At 36.8% G+C, this 19,441-nt stretch overlaps 1 protein-coding gene across 3 annotated transcripts; it reads right to left on the bottom strand.

Moving 5' to 3' along the window:
• Positions 1-3,903: 3,903 nt before the first annotated feature.
• Positions 3,904-14,304, bottom strand: LOC120015890 (exportin-T). Of its 3 annotated transcripts, XM_038868388.1 has the most exons (15): positions 12,239-14,304; positions 12,036-12,125; positions 11,857-11,946; positions 11,575-11,679; positions 11,170-11,229; positions 10,727-10,789; positions 10,515-10,610; positions 8,510-8,674; positions 7,201-7,374; positions 6,991-7,056; positions 6,817-6,915; positions 5,209-5,355; positions 4,377-4,550; positions 4,239-4,288; positions 3,904-4,155 (listed from the first exon to the last, which is right to left on the bottom strand). In XM_038868388.1, the coding sequence occupies exons 1-13, from the start codon at positions 13,952-13,954 to the stop codon at positions 4,461-4,463; spliced, it is 2,961 nt and encodes a 986-aa protein (XP_038724316.1). In that variant the 5' UTR covers positions 13,955-14,304; the 3' UTR covers positions 3,904-4,155; positions 4,239-4,288; positions 4,377-4,460. The 3 variants fall into 3 exon arrangements, with proteins under 3 accessions (XP_038724316.1, XP_038724332.1, XP_038724324.1); XM_038868404.1 differs by lacking the exons at positions 3,904-4,155; positions 4,239-4,288; positions 4,377-4,550 and adding an exon at positions 4,721-4,799; XM_038868396.1 differs by lacking the exons at positions 3,904-4,155; positions 4,239-4,288; positions 4,377-4,550; positions 5,209-5,355 and adding an exon at positions 5,402-5,980.
• Positions 14,305-19,441: the final 5,137 nt, after the last annotated feature.

Genomic DNA, 19,441 nt, shown 5'->3' with positions numbered 1-19,441 from the left:
CGTTTCCAAAACCTATAGGATCGGTTTTCGGGTTTTAAACGGATCGGGTACCCTACGAATAGTGCTCGGATCGGTTTTTTTTGTCATCCCTACCATTAGCCTTCTTTTATTCAAAAATAATTAAACTTCTATCTACAAAGTCCACAAAACTCAAATGGTCAAAGATCACTTAAATAACTTTGCTCTCTTTGGTGTCTCCTAGTCTATAAAACCCAAAGGTTTAAACTCACTTAACTTTGTCCAATTGCTTTCTTTCTCTCTTATGTTCAAGGTGTCTTCTTTTGTTTGCTTAATTTTTATTTGCGGAAGTTTCAAAGAACTTTTGGATATTTGGTGTTGTGTGTCTGGTGCAGCGGTGTAGGGAGCTTTTGCAATTACAATGACTAAGTAATTTTGAGTTTTAGCTCAAACATGGAGAGATAGTTGGTACTTGTTGTTGATGTCCAGCCTATTAATATTATATTACCGCTATGATAAATGACAATGATAAGGAGTTTTTCAACTTTAAATAATGTTAAAAATAACATTTCTCAACAAAAAAATTTCATTGATTATAGCAATAACAAAGTAAAAAATAAAAGTATCACTGGGAATGCGCAAAGATCGTGTACTTACAGGAAAAGTATAACCAGCACATTCCACACATGATATTTTGAATCCATTGATCCAGATCGCTGTAAAAAAAAAATCGTATAGTATTAGACATAAACAGAAAGAGCAAATGATCATGAATGAAAGCAATGTCATAAAAAAATTATATTCATAAAAGGATTTTTTTGAAGCCTCAAACAAATTATCAAAGACAAAAAGGATCTTTGAAGCCTCAAACATATTAGAATTACAGGACAAAATAAAGAAGCACATACAGGTAATGTACCAGTTTGACACACAATTTTGGAAGACAATATATTGCCCAATTATAATTTTGAGACAATATATTGTAGTGGTGAAACAAAAAAATTTTTTTGGGTGCATATTCCCAAGTAATTTTGGGACCATATTATTGTCTTTTCTAAATTGTCCCATTTTGAACAATTTTGAGACAATATTGAGGTTACATTACCGAAACACGTTTGTTTTTAACCATTAAGTCGAAAACACCCTTAACTATTATGTTTATTAGATAATTAATTAAATTATTAAAAAATATTTAATAACTTTTTATTATGTTCATTAGTTAATTAATTAAATAAAAATCTTTAATTATTATTTTTTATTATTAAAATGCATATTACCCCTACACGTAATTTACACAACAATTTTAACAACAAATATGCTACTAACAAAAGTACAACCAAACACCTACCAACATTTCAACAACCATATATGCTAAAATTTTTTACCAGCATAAATTGTGTACAATATATGCTACAATATATACTACTGTCAAAATTGTCTACCAATGCATTTTTTTAAAATTAAACTTGAGCACTTTACAAATGTTTGTTTTTTTTTTTTTTAAATTTACCGTATGTGAATTCTTTCCTTTTCCTTTTGTATTTTTATACGACTCTTTGTGTTATTTAATTTTAGCTTGTATAAATTTTATATTCCCTTGATTTTTAGTTATTATGAATGGATTTTTAGTTCTTCTTCTCCCAACTTGAATTCCTTATTCCGTTCAATTTTTTTGGTAATCGAGAACAACACCATACAAGTTTACCCTTCAAAAATTCAATATGAGACTAAACTTGGGCCATCAAACCCGCGCGCATAAATTTTTTTCCATTTCATGACAAGATAAGTTAATTTAAAACTCAACGAGTGACCACAAAAATATTTCTATTTTGTTCATGCTTATAGCAAACCCCGTCCATGAGATCTTTGTAGACAATTTTTTGTAGTTCAAGATACTTTTTATTCTGCATATATATATGAAAGGATTTAAGTATTACCATGATTAATTTCCGAAATTTCTTGGTCAAATCATGCACAAAAGTAGAGCCAAATGGCTCTCATACTTCAAAAGTACAATGAATGAGGAGAAGAAACGTTCATGGGAGAGTCAAGCCAGAAATTACGGCTACCAAGTCAAGACCCATTTTTATGTGCCACCAAAAATTCAAACATTCTTGCTTGACGGGGTCCATGGTAAGCCAACAAATTACAAAGGAGAAGGGGTGGTCGAATTCGATGTGGATGAATTTTTCTAGTTGGGGGACTCGAGTTCAACTCTCCACATCAACACCTTACAACTTATTAATTACTTGAGAAAGAAGCGTGGTCTAAGTATATGGGATTTACATGGATCAAACGGCTCATGATTACTCGTCATAAAAAAAAGAGTAACTCAAGCAACAAGTTTTAAGCTTAATTTCTAAGTTATTCTAATCAAAGTCTTCTTCACCATGTAATTATAACCTTATTTCTCTATTTTTGGACTTTAGACGTTGCTAACATCCATATATGGACTAAGATCAGTGTTTAGTATTTAATTCTAATTTAAATTATATATATATGTATTTTTTATATGTGATTGTACGTGTACCAAAATTAACGTTTTTTGTTTTGAAAATGTCATAAACCTAATTGTATTAAGTAATCCAATAAATTAGATAAATGAGACTCGTACACACTCAAACCACCATAAAAATATAGTACAATCAATAGAACTGAAAAAGTAAGAAAAAAATTGAAAAACACAAACACAAAGATGGTCATCGTCAAACACTCCTGGACGACACCGAATTACATTGAAAATTGTCAGACGATCACGGAACGATTTCGTACTTGCTTTAATTTGGTTTACTAAGCTTAATGGGTTTTTTTTTATTAATCTGTTTCGATTTATATATCATAGCTATATACCCATAATTAACTAGGGGTACCTACCCCCACTGGGAAAAAATAATAATAATCCTTTCAAAAATAAGATTTGATTTCAAATGTTCACATCCATTCTAATTATTAATTAGTCGCCAACTTGGATTAACTATTATCTAGTGATTATACTTCTTCATTATACATTGGAGATATTTTTTTTTAATCTTCTTATTCGACATGTGGTGAGTATTTTGGCCTATTTTGAATGAATTGTGTTCAACAATACACAACAATTGTAATGATTACTAATCTTTCTTCTCTAATTACTATTTATTAGTCATTAATTAGTGGGAAACAATCTTGCCGCCACACAAGCTACTACAACATTGTACCAAAAAGAACATCATTAATCAACCTAAAAACAAAGATGTTTTTTTTCTTTTCTTTTTGGTAATCGAGTATGATACCAAACAAATTTTCACTTTACATATTCAATATGGGTATAAACTCAAGCTGTCACACCCACGTGCACAAAAATTTGAATATCACACCTGACTTTTGCACTTTAAACATTCAATATGGACATAAACTCATGTCGTCACACTTACACACAGAAATTTTTCACATGACGATTGCACTTTAAACATTCAATATGAAACTAAACTCAGGTCGTTACACCCATGCGCATCCAAAAAACAAAGGTGTTCGATATTAGTGCTGCTTAAAAAAAGTGTATGCTTACAAAAGGGGATGGTTTTATTTAATTTCAATTTGTTAAGTCTTCTGCAGGCAGTCACACGTGAAAAATAAGTACAACAAAGAGAAGGCATTAACATAGACGACCTCGTCGAAATTGTCAAACTGGCCTCTCCATTAACTTTTGATATGATTTGATGTCATAAGTTTCATATTATCGGTTGGAGACAGCAACACCAACTTGGAAACAAAGATGATGTTCGCCTTTGTGCAACTGCTAGGAAACAAGATGAATATGAGACGCCAACCAAAATAATATGTTCGCCTTTGGTTCGTCTTTCTTTTTTTCAACAACTTTTCCGCTAACATTGAAAATCAATTCAACCGCTATACCAAACGCACCCAAAATGTATCGACACTGGGCTTTTATTTGGCAAAAAAAAATTAAGAAAAAGCAAAACCTTGCATTTGTTTCATTTTTTTCACATAGGGCCAATGAAAAAATGGTAGCCATTTCTGAAACTAGACTACGAGATGTAAGTGTAACCCTCCAATCGCGTCCAAAAGAAAGACAACCATCAAGCAAAAACTACGAACACCCTCTTTCTCTCTCGCGCAAAAACCTCGATTCGGATCAGCACCTTGAAGCCCATGGCTGTAAACTAATTGACAGGAAACTCTTCCGCAAATATACAACTGTGCAATTTCAAAGAAGAGAAACAAATCAGCCATTTGTATAAAACCCCCCTACATACACGGTGGGAGTTGATTATTATTACCTCGTTGTCCATGGAGTAGGAGTACAAAAGGCTATTTACAGAAAGAAATCCTGCAGGTTCACCGGCGTAAGTGTAACAGAATAAACATCTGATGTAAGAACTTAAGTGAAAGCATCAAGGAAAAAAAAATGCACACACCTTTGGCTACGAGAAGTAGATTGCCAGAAAAAAAGAATTCCATAGGACATTTATGAATTACAACATTCATCTATCGCTACACTGCTATCTGAAGACAAGGCTTCCATTCTGTTGCTGTCTTAGATTTTCAATCAGTGACTGGTAGAATGATCTCAACGCCTTAATATCATTTCCCTGCAAGTATGTCAGAATCCGCAACAACTTATGAGCAGTAATTCAGAAATAGAACAAGTTATAAAAAAACACCGTAAATTTCCAACCTAATAAATATCCTACAATATTTACAGCCAAAAGGGGGGGAGGCATCACCCTTTTCTTTTCTTGATGGTGGAGGTGGAGGTGGAGGTGGAGGTGGAGGTGGAGGTGGAGGTGTGAGTAGGATTGGGATTATTCAATACCACGTACCCTTAAGAGACATATCCCCTGCCCAGATCAATCTTCGTAATTAAACATCTATGCCTCATGGAAATGGCAATCAAATGGGACCCTACACTGTGCTTGGGACAGATCTAGCTTGGCTCGCAATCCAGCGAAAGCCAAAGCACACAATTACAGTCTGAATTGAAGATTCTCAAAGGGTCAGCACAATTTTGCCTAGAATTAACATTTTACATTTTCATCAATCAGTTTCTTTCTAATAATACTACCATCAGAGAAACCAAAACCATAACTCAAGAGCTGAAAAAATAACAGGGCTCAATAGTAATTGGATGGACAAATGAGTCGTACATAGCTAAAAATTTAGAATTGCCAAATAGTATCACACATTTGTCCAGTCCACTGTAATAATCAACTCCTTAAGATGAAACAACATGAACATGCATTGCTTTACCTGCAGCTTCTGACAGTACAGCTCTACCAAATCTTGCGGGCAATGTGCGGTTTGAAAGCCTTTTGATACAAAATGAACAAGGAAATCATCACCAAACTTCTCCAACATGACCTTCTGAGCCATCACAATTTCTCCAAACAAAGCAAGCTGCATGACACATCCGAACAACCATTTTCAATAAATAAATAGCATTAAGTGAAAAGGATTCCCAAGAAGCATCTGATAACATACCACCAATATTGTCTACTATAAAACAAATTTAAAAGGTACTTGCCAAGTGAATCATAACCCTTGCTATACATACAGCACTTGGCAGTGATTCTACAAGTCACATTGTCAAGTGGATCATAACCATGGTAGTTAAATCTTAAAATCGAATCGGAATAGAAGAAGGGACGTAAAATCGGGATCGTTAAATTGAATCGTATACTATGTAAAAATAAGAATAATTCTCAATACAAGTACATGTTACAACAATAACATAATGCAATAACAATTATAATATATCATACAAAACCATCTTCCAACATCCAAACATGCAAAATAGTAAAACTAGTTCAATATCATGTTACTGATAAGGCTGCAGAGGGTAGAGGTTGCGTTGTTGACAGAGGGAAAAGCTTGCGATTTTTACAGAGGGCTGCACGGGAGCCTGCATTGTTGACAGAGGGCTGCACGGGAGGGAAGACCCGTCGTTGACAGAGGGCGGCAAAGGAACTTCTGGCCTTGTTAGGGCAAAGAAGTTTCGTTGTTGTATCAAACCAGTAGTAAACTGCTTTAAAAAAAGGCCCATAACTATTTAAAAAAAGGCCCAAAATTGATAAATGAAAGGCCCATCTTAATAATTTGATTGGCCTAGCTTAAACTAATAAATAACCCAGCTATTTGGCACTTTTCTAAAATCAGTAAAATCGTTCAAAATTGTACGATTTTACAATTTTCAACAATTTAACAAGTAAAATAAAATCAAAATCGTGCGATTTTACCACATGCGATTCCATCACGATTTAACTCTTTTTCATAGTTAAAATCGTAGAATCATACGATTTTACGATTTAAATCGCGATATTATTACCTCATGCATAATATTTATCGCTATAAATATCTATGCTCTCAAAACCAAGAAATTCTGAACGGAGAGTCCTCTCTTATTAAGTTCATGGTTTAGTATTCGTACTTCTGTCATCCTATTTGTGCATGCAAGGAACAAATTTCTTTTGTGATTATGTGAAAATTTCTAGATCCAATGACATATATATCAGCTCTATCAGCATCTTACAGCACCAGGGGACACACTACAGGGAATTGAACAACAAAAAAAATAAGAATATGACCCACATAAGCATGTCAATCAACTAATTTAATCATGTTACTAACACACAAGTGCAGCATAACATGAGTTTTAAAGTATTGTCAAACAAATATGTTTTTGCAAGGAAAAGCGGGATATTTATCAGTTTCTCAACAATCTTTGCGGATAACCTAAAATAATGTAGCATGGAATGCAAATGAAATGGAAAGAAAACACAAAACCACAAGCAACTTCTGAATGCATCTTCTCAAAGCAGCACAAGTGGAAAATGCACATGTAAAGATGGAAGGTCTTACAGTATTTGCATCACGGAACTCAAAGGTTCTGTCAATGACGCTGTACAAACAGCAGTTTATTGCAAAAGCTTCTATCATGAAACTTCGAAATCCAGGCACCTAAAATATGCACCAGCATCATCAGCCTTAAAAATCAGCATGGCAACAACATAGGAATTTGGTATGCAGACCTACCTTTTCCCCAACATGTGATTTGGCACACCAATCTTTCATCAATCTAATAAATATCTGCACAGATGCCTGAACAAAAAAGGAATTCGGAAAACAAAAATAGAGACGTTAAAAACAATCCCTGATAACTCTGTACAAGAAGCCATTGAAATGGTGATCAGAATGAAGTACAGCCCATGGTGATCAGAAACTATAAACAAGTATTAAACATACCTTTCTTACAAGAATGTCCTTATGATCACATGCACTGCGCAGTAGCAATTGCATCATTGGATCCAAGTATCCCCTACTTTTTGGGGAAAGGAAAACCGAGGACAGATCATGTGTAGCTATCACATGAAGAAATGTGTATAATAACCTCTGCAGCTCTTGCAATTCACGGAGTTCCTACAAGGATGAGAGTCATGTAAGTAACACATTTAATAGCTCATATATCACGTATAACATAGATTAATCAAGATTAAAAGTAAAAACCTAGTTTTTCTTTTTTTGATAAGTTAAAAACCTACTTAAAATTTTAAAAAGTCGGGAGGAAGCCATTGTTGGGAAAAGTTCAATACTGGGGCTTTGCGCCAAAGCACTACTACTATCAGAACTTTGTAGGAAATATGAAGATGGGTGGCAATTTTTGTGAGGAAGCAACTAACTCGGGAAAGGATACTCCCTCTTGAAAAAAAAAAAAGGATGAGGCAACCGCAAATCACCGACTCTAACATTGTAGTGGGTTGAGCGATTTTAGGGAGAGGGTATTAAAACTTATGGGAACTATTTGCATGGTAACCAGGTCCAACCCAGCGGGGTAGGAGCAGTAGAGTGAAATGAAATGAGTGAATGGAGGAGAAGGAAAAGGATAGAAGGCTCAAAACAACCAATGAATTTTAGCCATATCAAGGAATCCTTGAAGAGGTGAAAACTCTAAAATGGGTCCATATGAAAAAGTGGCTTGAAACTCATTGTTTATGGTATAGCGGGAGAATGATGCAAGTTGTTCAATAACTAGATTCAGTTACTTCTAAACTATTTCCTTCGTAATTCGTATTATTTTTTTTCTCTGGCACATGGGAGGCACCTACTTGGGCCTTATCATTATAGGTAAACAACTCCAATAGGCTGCAGTGGGCGGGATTGGGGACAAGCGGGATGTACACATACCTTACCCCACATAATATTATATTCATATTAACAAAGAAAATCCTTAGTGCACTAATATATACTTACTGCTTAGTAAATTGTTATGATTATCATGAATTTATGATCAGCAAGACATCTCGGAAAGCACGACTTCACAATTAATTAACTAACATTCATGTAACAGCACTATATAAACGCATTTACAATTACACCAATGCTACTCAAGTCATAGTAAGCAAGGCACAGTCATATAAAAATATTCTAATTTCAGGAGAATCTAACAAATGAATGGGTATAGAGCTATCCATGCAAAAGATTTGCAAGCATTCACTAAGCACAAAAGTAGAAAGCACAAAGGTTGACTGGATCTAATGGACAAGCTTTTTTATACCTCGGTGTTCGTTCCAGGCCCTGAGGGAAATGCATCCCTTGGGATGACAGAGAATATCCTACCAACGATTGCAGGGTATATTTCCTCCAATATCTCATGAAATAAGGTGCTGAATTTGCATATAAGCTGATTAACTAATACAAGAAAATTGATCATTTCCCTTGGCTGCTAAGAAAAACAAATTATGTATCAGAATTTAATTGACTATCCGCACCCCCTAATATCACGATAAAAAATAATCATTTGTAGACTAGTAATTAAATATGGGAAAAAAGTATTTCCTCAATTATAGAGCTCATGTTTATATCAAGTTAATAGGGTATTGACTCAAAGATCACGCGGTGCAAAGATAGACATTGTAAAACGTTGCACATTCAAGGATCAGTTTTAAAAAGCACCAAACCGGTGCTGCCTATATACAAAGCTAGGCATTATGAAGCTCTACTACACATTGAGTCAATTAAATATAAAACATCACTAAAATCAACTAGAGCTTGTTGCACAGCCACTTACATAAAAGATTTAGCCAAGTTTAAAAAAGTTGAACATGACAATTCAACTCCTTCAATGGCTCCCTCAGTCCCTTGTTTCTCTTTCCAAGCACATCAAAAAAAATCGAAAGGCAGGGAAGATATGTCACCATTCCAAGCCCTTCCAGCCTGAAAGTAATTCAAGCCTATATTTCTCGGCTTACCATGGCACTAGCTACCCCAGAGCAAACCGAAGGCAGGGAAGATATGTCACCATTCCAAGCCCTTCCAGCTTGAAAGTAATTCAAGCCTATATTTCTTGGCTTACCGTGGCACTTGCTACCCCAGAGCAAACCAAAATATTAAATGCCATCTCCCGTAGCTTTCTCATCAACATGAAATGGATGAGGAAGTGATTTTGCAACATGAATATGATAAGGAACAGACTTCACTCACCAACCAAGGCCCAACCGACTACCCACCGTGTGGGCCGGCTGTAACCAAGGCCCAGTCAAGCCCGGGCCCGTGGCCCTACCTTACTGAAAACCTTGGCTGATAAGGAGAGGCACGGCCACCCTTATCTACTGCACTCCACACCCACATCTAACCGATGTGGGATAGGCGTAACATTCCCCCGTTCTTACAAGGCCAACGTCCACGTTGGCCAACTCTGTGGCACCAGGCCGTGCCCGGATCACAGGTCACCCCTTCCATAGACGCAGCCCCGCCCAGGCCCTCCTGGGACGGAGGCGCTACACACAGGGCCACACGCGCCCAGACGGGAGGCTTCGATACCAATTGATAAGGAACTGACTTCACTCACCAACCAAGGCCCAACCGACTACCCACCGTGTGGGCCAGCTGTAACCAAGGCCCAGTCAGGCCCTACCTTACTGAAAACCTTGGCTAATAAGGAGAGGCACTGCCACCCTTATCTACTGCACTCCACACCCACATCTAACCGATGTGGGGTAGGCGTAACAGAATACTCCTAGGACTGGCAACAAGTCAGTCCACTAGACTACTAGTCGACTAGTAATTGCTCCCCTTACTCCCCTCTCACAAAACCACCTAAATATTGGGGACTAGCATTTAGCTTTGCAATGACCACACTGCAGGCCTAACCCAATCAGCAACTAGTGAAATATAGGATTGAAATGTCAAAAGCTCCATACAAAGCCCCCCAAGCCTCTAAGTGCTTCCAACTAACTCAAAACATCCACAATGTATGTTGCCTGGTGGCAAGCTATAACAGCTCAACTCTTCATGCATTTTAACAAAATAACTTACAATTTCCTATTCCGATGAAAAGACAAATGCAAAAACCAAAAGATTTTAGAATTATGGTTCAGTTGGAAACTTTATTGTCTTTTCCAGGTTCCATCTTCTACATTGCTAGATTATATGTAATTGGTTTTTCTTTGTACATGGGTGGCACCCCATTGGTGCCATTTTATGTTATTTTACTTTATCTGTTCAGAGAAAGAATATACACACACAGAGAGAGAGAGAGAGAATTATATGGAACCACTTACGTCACTTTCTGCAAGCAATTGCTCTAATGCCTTTGGGAGGTAAGGAAATACAGATGCTCCTAAAGTGTCCACCATGCGGTGAATGAATGATGTGACCTGAACATGCAAATGTTAGATTTAACCAATAAGTAAATAAAATGTAAACTAAAGGCTTAAAAATACATTCAAAGAGGGGAAAAAAGGGCTTTGGTAGTCCCACATCTAGCTCTTACCTTGGTTCGCAGAGGCTCTACCTTAGGATACACAACTAGAATTCGAAGAAGAATATCCAATGTCTAGGTCAAAAAAAGAGCAAATAAATGTCAGTGAGAAGAAATAAATAATCTTGCAGTTACTCCTAGCAATTTTAGGTTTAAATTATGATATCCTACCTCTCACAAACCATGGTTCATACCAAACAAAAAATATCCAAGGCACTTATTGCTTAACAGTTCTCATCAAAATAAAATAAATATCGAGAGCCGAATATATCATGCAAGGTACAAATTAAGAATGCCATTGGACAATAAAAGCCACCTGGATATGCACCCTTTTTGGATGTAAAAGTAACACCATTATTCATGAACAAAATTAAAGCCATGTCCATGGACCAAGAAAAGATGAAAAAGTTCAAAATTGCTTCTCAAACAGAAACAGAGGAAGTGCTCATACCAACCTGCTTGAACATAAGACCTATTGCAGGGCGACTAGCAGTTACGAGACGCTCACTAAACCCCTGTATCAAAGTGGTTTCATGAGGAAAAACCATTTGTAAATGAAGCTTAAAGTCGAAATAAACATTAAATGCATATAGAAGAAATTCAAGAAAAATTCTCAGCAGAAATTAAAATAGCACCGACGTTAACATAAACTACTAGCATGCTATTTCAAAAGATCACCTTCAAAAAAGAGTTTAAAGGATATGTCACTGATATGATTTCAGATATCAGAGTTTCAGCAAATAACTTTGTCTACTTCTAGTAAGTGGTATTAGAACGTATGTCGGGATTTATCTTATAATATCAATGAGAGGAGAGGAGACCATATAGCATTTAGAAGTATTAGATGAGGGAATAACAACCTTGCTAAGAGCATTAATTGCCATGACTATTTGCTGGATATTTGTAAATTCTATTGAAGCGTCTTCTGGATTCAGTACATCGGCATTTGAGAGCAATACCTCAACCTGGATGACAACAAAGCTATTCAGAAAGCATAAAACTATTATATTATTCTTAAGAAAGCATGTAACTAAACTACTTCGCATAATGTACATCAATGTTAGCAATAAGTCGAAGCAAATGAGAAGGGGAGAGGGCTCTTAACATTCATTCGCATAGTAAACAGTGAATTTTAAATGCACCTGCTGACAGAGAGGAGTTAGCAGTGAAGAGAGATAATCCGATTGCCTTTCTAGGGGTACATCATCCATCCCGATCAATAAACCAATTGCCTGCCAAGAGCCAGCACAACAATAAGATCAAAATAGAGAACGTTATGGAGAATATGTACCTCTTGTATGTATCCAAGGAGCCCAAGTACCTCAAAAATGTGACTACCATCTTCAGATCCTGAAAGTTCTTTGGAAATATGATCCATATTTGTGAAACGGGCGGCTGTATCTTTCAGGTTCTGGAAAAAATATATATTGATCAACTCAGAATATGGATGGTAAAAAGAGTGAATTGGGAAATCTTCACTATAAATTATCTTTGTAAAGAGACAGATAGAAAACTCATATATACCTGAACAATTGTCTCTACGAAAGGCACAAGCTTTGCTTTCAGCACTTTCACAACCCTCATGAACAAATAACATGCCCTGCGACTCACATGGATATTTGGATGGCGAATGCCCCTCTCATCAAGAAAGGCTGCCAGAACCATAGGAATATACTGGTTATTCTCCTGGACAAACTTCAAATATCTTGTTACTGTCTCCAAATACACAAGCGCAACAACCCTTTTAGGATGGCAAGAAAAGCTAGCTGACAAAAGCATCACCACCAATTCACCCAAGAGCCCACTTCCTGTTCTCATTGCCTCATCGCCTATCGACTCTCCAAATGCATACAAGAGGGAAAGTGCACCTTCCACCTCTTCAACATTTCTTTCCGTTGTAGAAGCAGTAGCAGCAGCTAGTGAGTTTCTGATAAACATCTGAGTAACTTCAGGTGCCACACGACCCACGGTCCGCAGCAACACAAATAAGTCTTTTCTAAACTCCACCATTCGATCTTCCTCCTCTCTTCCAATCTTATCCAGTACATCAAGATGATCACGGTATATTGGGTCGTAAAGAATCTGAGCACGAATCACTTCCAATATCTGACCCAGATGAAGCAGTTGTTTCTCCTTCAGTGGAGCGAGACTCTTCATTGTGCCAACATAACCCAAAAGAAATTGCAGAATATTGAACGTTGTGTCTATCTCACAGTTCTGCATTACATAAAAAACTGAGGGTAAAACTTCGTTTAAGAGCTCTACTGAAACACCCCTTGCATCCTCTGAACTAACCCGTTTGAAGCACTCAAGAACTTCTACTGCATACCCAGTGAGCAATGCAGCTAATTTTGAAACCAACTCGGAATCACTATCTCTGGATATCAGTCCAAAAACCCGATTAATCTGAAGACTTTGCAAGAGTGATAATTTTGATTGTGGATCCATCCTCTTAGAAACCACAGCCAAGAGACAGCCTGCAGCTGCACCCTGCAGTTGTTCTGCCAATCCATCAGCCAAAATCAAATCAAACAATAAGGGAATAAATGCGTCATTTGCAATCAGCCCGATATCAATCCAAGAAATATATCTGCTCATAGTATCTAAGACACTAGTACATAGCTCCGGATCAGAATTCCTACACATTGTCAGAATGTTGTACCACGCTCTAACTATCTCAGGCACACATTGCTGCCTCATTGCATCCTTAACCCGCGCTGCCACTACCACCTCATCAGGTGTACGTGGGTAATCCAAACTAATCACTTCATCATCCAATGCATTCAAAAGGCGACAAAACATATCCATAATCAATGCCCCTTTGCTCAAGTGAGGCAAGAAATCCAAAAACACAGACGACCAAATTAAGGGGTATTCAAAATAAATCAGAGTAACCAAGACTTGAGCAAGCTTATTCTTTATAAATGCAGGACCCTCTAAAACCCTAATAGGGTTTTTACCATCAACACACACTATGGAGAACACGGATTTCCTTATGAAGTCTTTCTCTTCTACACTAATAGATGAGTATCTCACTCTAATAACCTCGTGAAGAGTTTGTAAACACCAAAACTGGACCTGAACCAGCTCACAAAAGCAGAGTTTCTCGATACATATACTACATATCGAGGAGGTATCTTTAATTTGTCCACAAAATGAAACTGCTTGTGACTTTAGCGTCGAATCAACAGCACCCGATTCATCAAAACTGATTAATATTGCCTTTTCAAGATCATCCATAATCACATAAATAGCTCAAAACCCAATACCCAGAACCGATTTTTGCTTCGGTTCCTTCTCACTTGCCCAAATAGATTCTTCCAATAATCTGTCTTCTTTCTTCCTTTCCTTTCTCAAATAGGCTTATTCGGCAGAATATGTGATCTTTCTGGTGCAAACGGATAACAGGGTTTATGAAAGATTGTGGGTTTATGAGAGAGCTTACCTTAGAGATTCAAGAAGGGAGATCCTAATAATGTGCGTGTTCACTGTTCAATGTGTTGTGTGTTACAAGGACTAGGGCTTTTTGTAGAGAGAGCAAACCCTACGGCGTGCCTCGGACATAATAGTTTTCCTTCAACAGAGTGAATTGTGCGAACAGGTAATTACGAGGAAGACGAAGTAGCAGATTTTAATATTTTATACGGATTATTGAATTACGAAATTATCCCGGACCATTTATTAATTGTGCGCCATTACATTAGCATTCCAAAAAAGTAGAACACAACAGGGTTAGGCTTCTATTGTTTTCTTGTTTTTGAGGTATTGTTGGGACAGGAGATGTCACGTTTTCGATAGTTGGGGATACGGGTGTTTGGGTTATGAATAGTGTGTGTTCAAATGTGTCACAATTTATTATCAGTTCAAACATTTTTGATAAGAGTTGCACTAAATATGTCATGTTCACCAAATGAACTGTGTGTAAATTGAGAACATAACGCTGCTAGTTCGAGATTGTCTTCAGGGAAAAGGACTTAAAATTCAAAAAGCATCAAACGGAAAAAACAGGAGATGGGAGACTACAACTCGAATGAAAGAACTCCTATGAAAACGAAATGAAAAACAAAACATTGTTGGAATGCATCAGGAATTTCATTGAATGAGAATACATCATATTGAGCGTGTTTTACAAGTTAAATCAGAAACATAACCGTGAAGGCTTGGAAAATAAAGGCTAAGCTAGAAACTAGTTGGTCGGGGTCATGATAATTGAAAAGATAAGTGATCGGAGTCATTGCCTAAAAAAACATTAAAAATATGTAGAGTGGAGTATGTCTTTGACGCGGGAAGGGGCGTAGCCAGCTGAGGACCAGGGTGGGCACGTGCCCCACCTCAATTTTTTTAAAAAAGATACATATATTGATAGAGGGCTAAAATTGTCAAAAAGAAAAGTGTCACTCATAGTCATAGAGAGACGAAAGTGCCCCTAAAAAAATGGTTGAGACAAGAAGAAGTGGTGTGTATATATTAATTTATCGATTGTTGAAATAGACATTACTTTTACTAGTTTCACAGCTATTGTTGAGAGGGTCTTTTCTGCTATGAAAATTGTGAAAATTCGCTTGCGCAACTGGATGAGAGATCAATTTTTGAATGATTGTTTACTTGTCTACATTGAAAGGAATGCGTTTAATGATATTAGCAATGAGATTATTATTCAACGTTTCCAAAAAATGAAGAATCGTCACCGATTGTAATACAATTATTGTATTAATTTGGTGTATTGATGGTAATACATTTATTGTATTAGTTTGGTGAATATGAAAACCGTAGAGAATAATTATGATAATTAAAGATGTATGGTTTATTACTTGAAACAATTACTACTGATTACATACGTGCCACATAAATAACCTCAAAAAAAATTCTCAGGACCGCTGCCCCCAACCCCCCCCCCCCCCCCCCCCCCCGCGTATTTTAATTGTGCCCCTGCTGTACTAAAATCCTAGCTACACCACTGGATGCGGGGTCTGTGTTTGCGTTGGGTGATTGTAAACTTCTCTTCTTCCTCCTTTTTATACTCTTCATGGTGACCATGACACTCTTTAACTCCTATCCCCAAGGCACATTCTTGACATGTGCAGACGTGGAAAGTTGTGGAGAATCGTCATTTTGCTTGCAGCTAAAGTTGATGGGTCAAAGTGTTTCATAACTGCAAAAACCTCCTGGTAGTGGATATAATGGTGACCATCCTCGGTCATGCTCATTCTTCATGATTAATGTGGAAATTCGAGGAACATGTGCCTCTCTCTACCTTCTTGGATTGTAAGCCTCATGCTTGTAATTGAGGGAGAATGGCTAATAACCACCATCTTAGTGGCACTCTTGTATAATTGAATATGGTAGGACTTTTGTCTTCTTCAAAGTGCAAGACGATCGCGCTTCAATTCTCTAGTTGTCATGCAGATACTGAAAATGTGCTTGAGAGAATTCAAGAACATATAGCCAACAAACTCCAACTTTTTCTACACTTCTTTACACTTATCAAGCTAAAAATTTGATTTCTGTTCAACAGATTATTTTAAATCGAAATTAAACAATTGAGACAGAATATCTCTAATTTATACCCTTTTGGACAAGCCTGATTTCCAGAAACTGCATCCTGTATTTCATTCCAGTTAGCACCAGGATTTACGTGCAAAACGAACAAACATTAATTCAAAATTCACTTGTCCTCGCCACGTGTCAGTTGAAGATTGGTTGATCATTGCAAATTGTGAATTTCTCATTATCATGTATCCATAAATGACTATAGGTCATTTTCGGTATAAACAGGTACAAAATATTTTTAAAATTTTTCTAAAATCTAATTATGAAAATTTTTAAAAAATTATTGTGATATTTATAAAAAAAAAAAGAAAAAAGAAAAGAAAAGGTGTTGCTGCTATTTAATCAGATCCCACATCTGTTCTTCCGTTGGCTACCCTGAATCCCTGATCCTCATCACCATTTCCCAGCTCGCCGCCTTAAGCTCTCAACTCTTATTGACTCCACGTCTCTTTCAACAAAGTTACTATACCATCCTCTTATTAACTCTTCGCTCACTTAACTCCAAAACCTTGTTCTCAATCCATGGCCTAAAAGATTATCAGGCTGTGATTAAATTAGAACTACATGAATTGTGGGCCGGTGATCCATTTTCAAAGGCCTTGGGCCAACAAGGGACGTTGAGCCTACCTTTATATCAAGTCTTTCGGCCATATAGAGATCACATGGAGTAGAGAGTTTACAGCATGGAAAATTGGAAACCAAGATGCAGAAGATGTTGATTTGAACTATAAATAGTTTTATAGGTCGTAATGTCGTATGTGTGATATGACTTCAAGGAATTTATGCTTTGACAAATTAATTTTTTTTATTAATTATATATTAATGATATTATGTGTAATATATATATACTTTCGTAAACATGAATAATCGTTAATACTTAATGTCATTATTGGTAAATTGACAAAATATACTATATGTATAGATTCAGTTTCACCAAACACTTAAATAAGGTATTATACAGCGTATAGTCTGTATCAAATGGACCCTAATGTGAGCGCTCTACGAGCATCTCCAACCATCCCAAGATATGGAAAAAATTTATTTTGGGATCATTTTTTTTTTTGTTTTGTTATTTTGATGCTCCAATAGGTACCCTGAAATGAGTAAGAGCATTTTCTTCCCTATAAATTTGGAGATCCCCTAAAAATCTTCCAAACCACCAAAATATTAATTTATTCATTATTCTATCTCGTCTCTCTTCAAACTATTAATTTAAAATTGAAAGTAATTAAAATTAGTTATTTGAAAAATATTAAAAGTTTATACATGATGTTGAAATGAGGATGTGGTTGGAGATGTTGTAAGCAAGACAATTATAGACCTAAAAGGATAGAAAAAAATAGAAGTGTTCCCTACTGCCAATCAATCATTCCGGAGACAAAGAAAGCTCACAATGAGACTTTCTAAAAACACCCACCGTATTTACTATATAAACTCACCCTATTCCCTACTCTTTCCTATCTCATGACAATTGATTTGTCATGAAATTTATTATATCACCCAATATTGATATTGATTCGATAAACGCAGGCAAATATCATATTGTTTACAGATTATGTCTTTTCCATAATTCATTTATGTCATGTTATGTCATAAGAAGAAGAAAAAATCTCATTATGAATAGTGTTTGGTGTTGTCTCTCTTATATAATTGACCAAAACCAAATTTTTTATTACTATTAATTATTTCACTTAAACAAATAATTGAGTTAAGTTAACTGTTATAATTTTTAATTGTTAGATTCATTGTTATAACGTGCATTATACATGCAAAGAGAGATAGTGTTTGTCCACATGGCTTGCATGCAGAGATTGTAAGAAAGACTTTCTAAACATTGGATTATAACTACTAAATACTAATAACACAAAAGTTTTGGATATTTAGAACAAATTTATTCAAACATATTAACACATGTTATATTTATAATCTCCCAACACAATGGTTTCAGAAGGAAACCTAGAATGCATATACTGCATGTACGCATGAATTCGCTCCGCATACGCGGTAACCCATGCAGTTGCGCAATCATGCCTGAAGTGAACTCATTGAGGCATTGGGTAACCCTCTGTCAATGCAATATGGACATAGTGATTATTATTTAGGTATTCGATAGCGATAGTGATAGCAACATGTTGATACGACGATGGTGGAGTAGATCGAAGTGAAAAATACGTCAAACTCTGTGCAACACTTAAAACCTGTAATATCACATTGAACTTTGAAGCAATCAAGAGACTCATGTCTGACATAGTCATCCAATGCTCAATCGGTGCTCTTTTATCTAATGCAAAGAAGTTCAGTGAGTTGAAAACACAAGTCCTGTGATACCCTGTATCAGCGGGCTGGGCCGTAAATCCTTTCATGGGTGGGACAGTGGCTGGTGTAGTGGTAGCCATGACTTGAATACCACATTGCTTTGTGGATGAGGGTGAAAGTGCAGAATATAATAGGTCAAACTCTCAAACTAGTAACAACCGGTTTTCCTTGGAGTGGTGGCACCAAATTCTCTAAAAACTCCGTAGTTAAACGTGCTACTACGAGAGAAATATTGGGATGGGTGACCTCCTAGGAAGACAAAGACGTGAGGGCCAGTTGGGCCCAAAGCGGACAAAGTGTTACTGGTATTGAGGGGGCGGGCTGTTACAGTTGGTATCGAAGCCCAATATTACGAGTGGGTGTATGGGTTCACTTCGCGGGGACACGAAGCCCTTAACGGGGGTGGAATGTGATACCCTGTATCAGTGGGCTAGGCCGTAAATCCCTTCGTGGGTGGGACAGTCGCTGGTGCAGTGGTAGCCATGACTTGAATACCACATCGCTTGTGGATGAGGGTGAAAGTGTTGTGAAATAAGTGGGTGTTTATGGGATATTAAGAATTGAAACATGTAGAAACGAAACCAAAATGAGGAAACAACATTACCATATTACCGATCAATTTAATGATACATTACCAATGAAGAACATAAAAGAATATTGAATGAAAAAGCCAAGCCCAGAGTAGTCTCTGTCTCCTTAAGACTAAATCACCCCCCCACCGTCGGTTTGCTTCGAGGAATACAGACGATAGTCTCCCAGGATAGAATGACCACAGCTCTGCACGGAATGGAAGCTTCACACCGGGCACCTTTCGGGAACAACGAAGGCAGCTCTCAACTCTCTCTAAGAACAAATGCAAAT

This window comes from Tripterygium wilfordii, chromosome 2 (genome assembly GCF_013401445.1).
Source record: "Tripterygium wilfordii isolate XIE 37 chromosome 2, ASM1340144v1, whole genome shotgun sequence".
In the NCBI taxonomy this organism is placed as follows: Eukaryota; Viridiplantae; Streptophyta; class Magnoliopsida; order Celastrales; family Celastraceae; genus Tripterygium; species Tripterygium wilfordii.
Note: the sequence above shows the minus strand (reverse complement) of the source record. Positions and strands in the feature narration are given on the sequence as shown.

Excerpts from the sequence above, each read along its gene's own strand:
- LOC120015890 (XM_038868388.1), bottom strand. The coding sequence starts at position 13,954 with ATGGATGATCTTGAAAAGGCAATATTAATCAGTTTTGATGAATCGGGT. Across the intron at positions 6,916-6,990 it reads AATCACATGTTGGGGAAAAG|GTGCCTGGATTTCGAAGTTT; the intron begins GTAGGTCTGCAT and ends TGCATATTTTAG. Across the intron at positions 4,551-5,208 it reads TGTACTGTCAGAAGCTGCAG|GGAAATGATATTAAGGCGTT; the intron begins GTAAAGCAATGC and ends ACATACTTGCAG.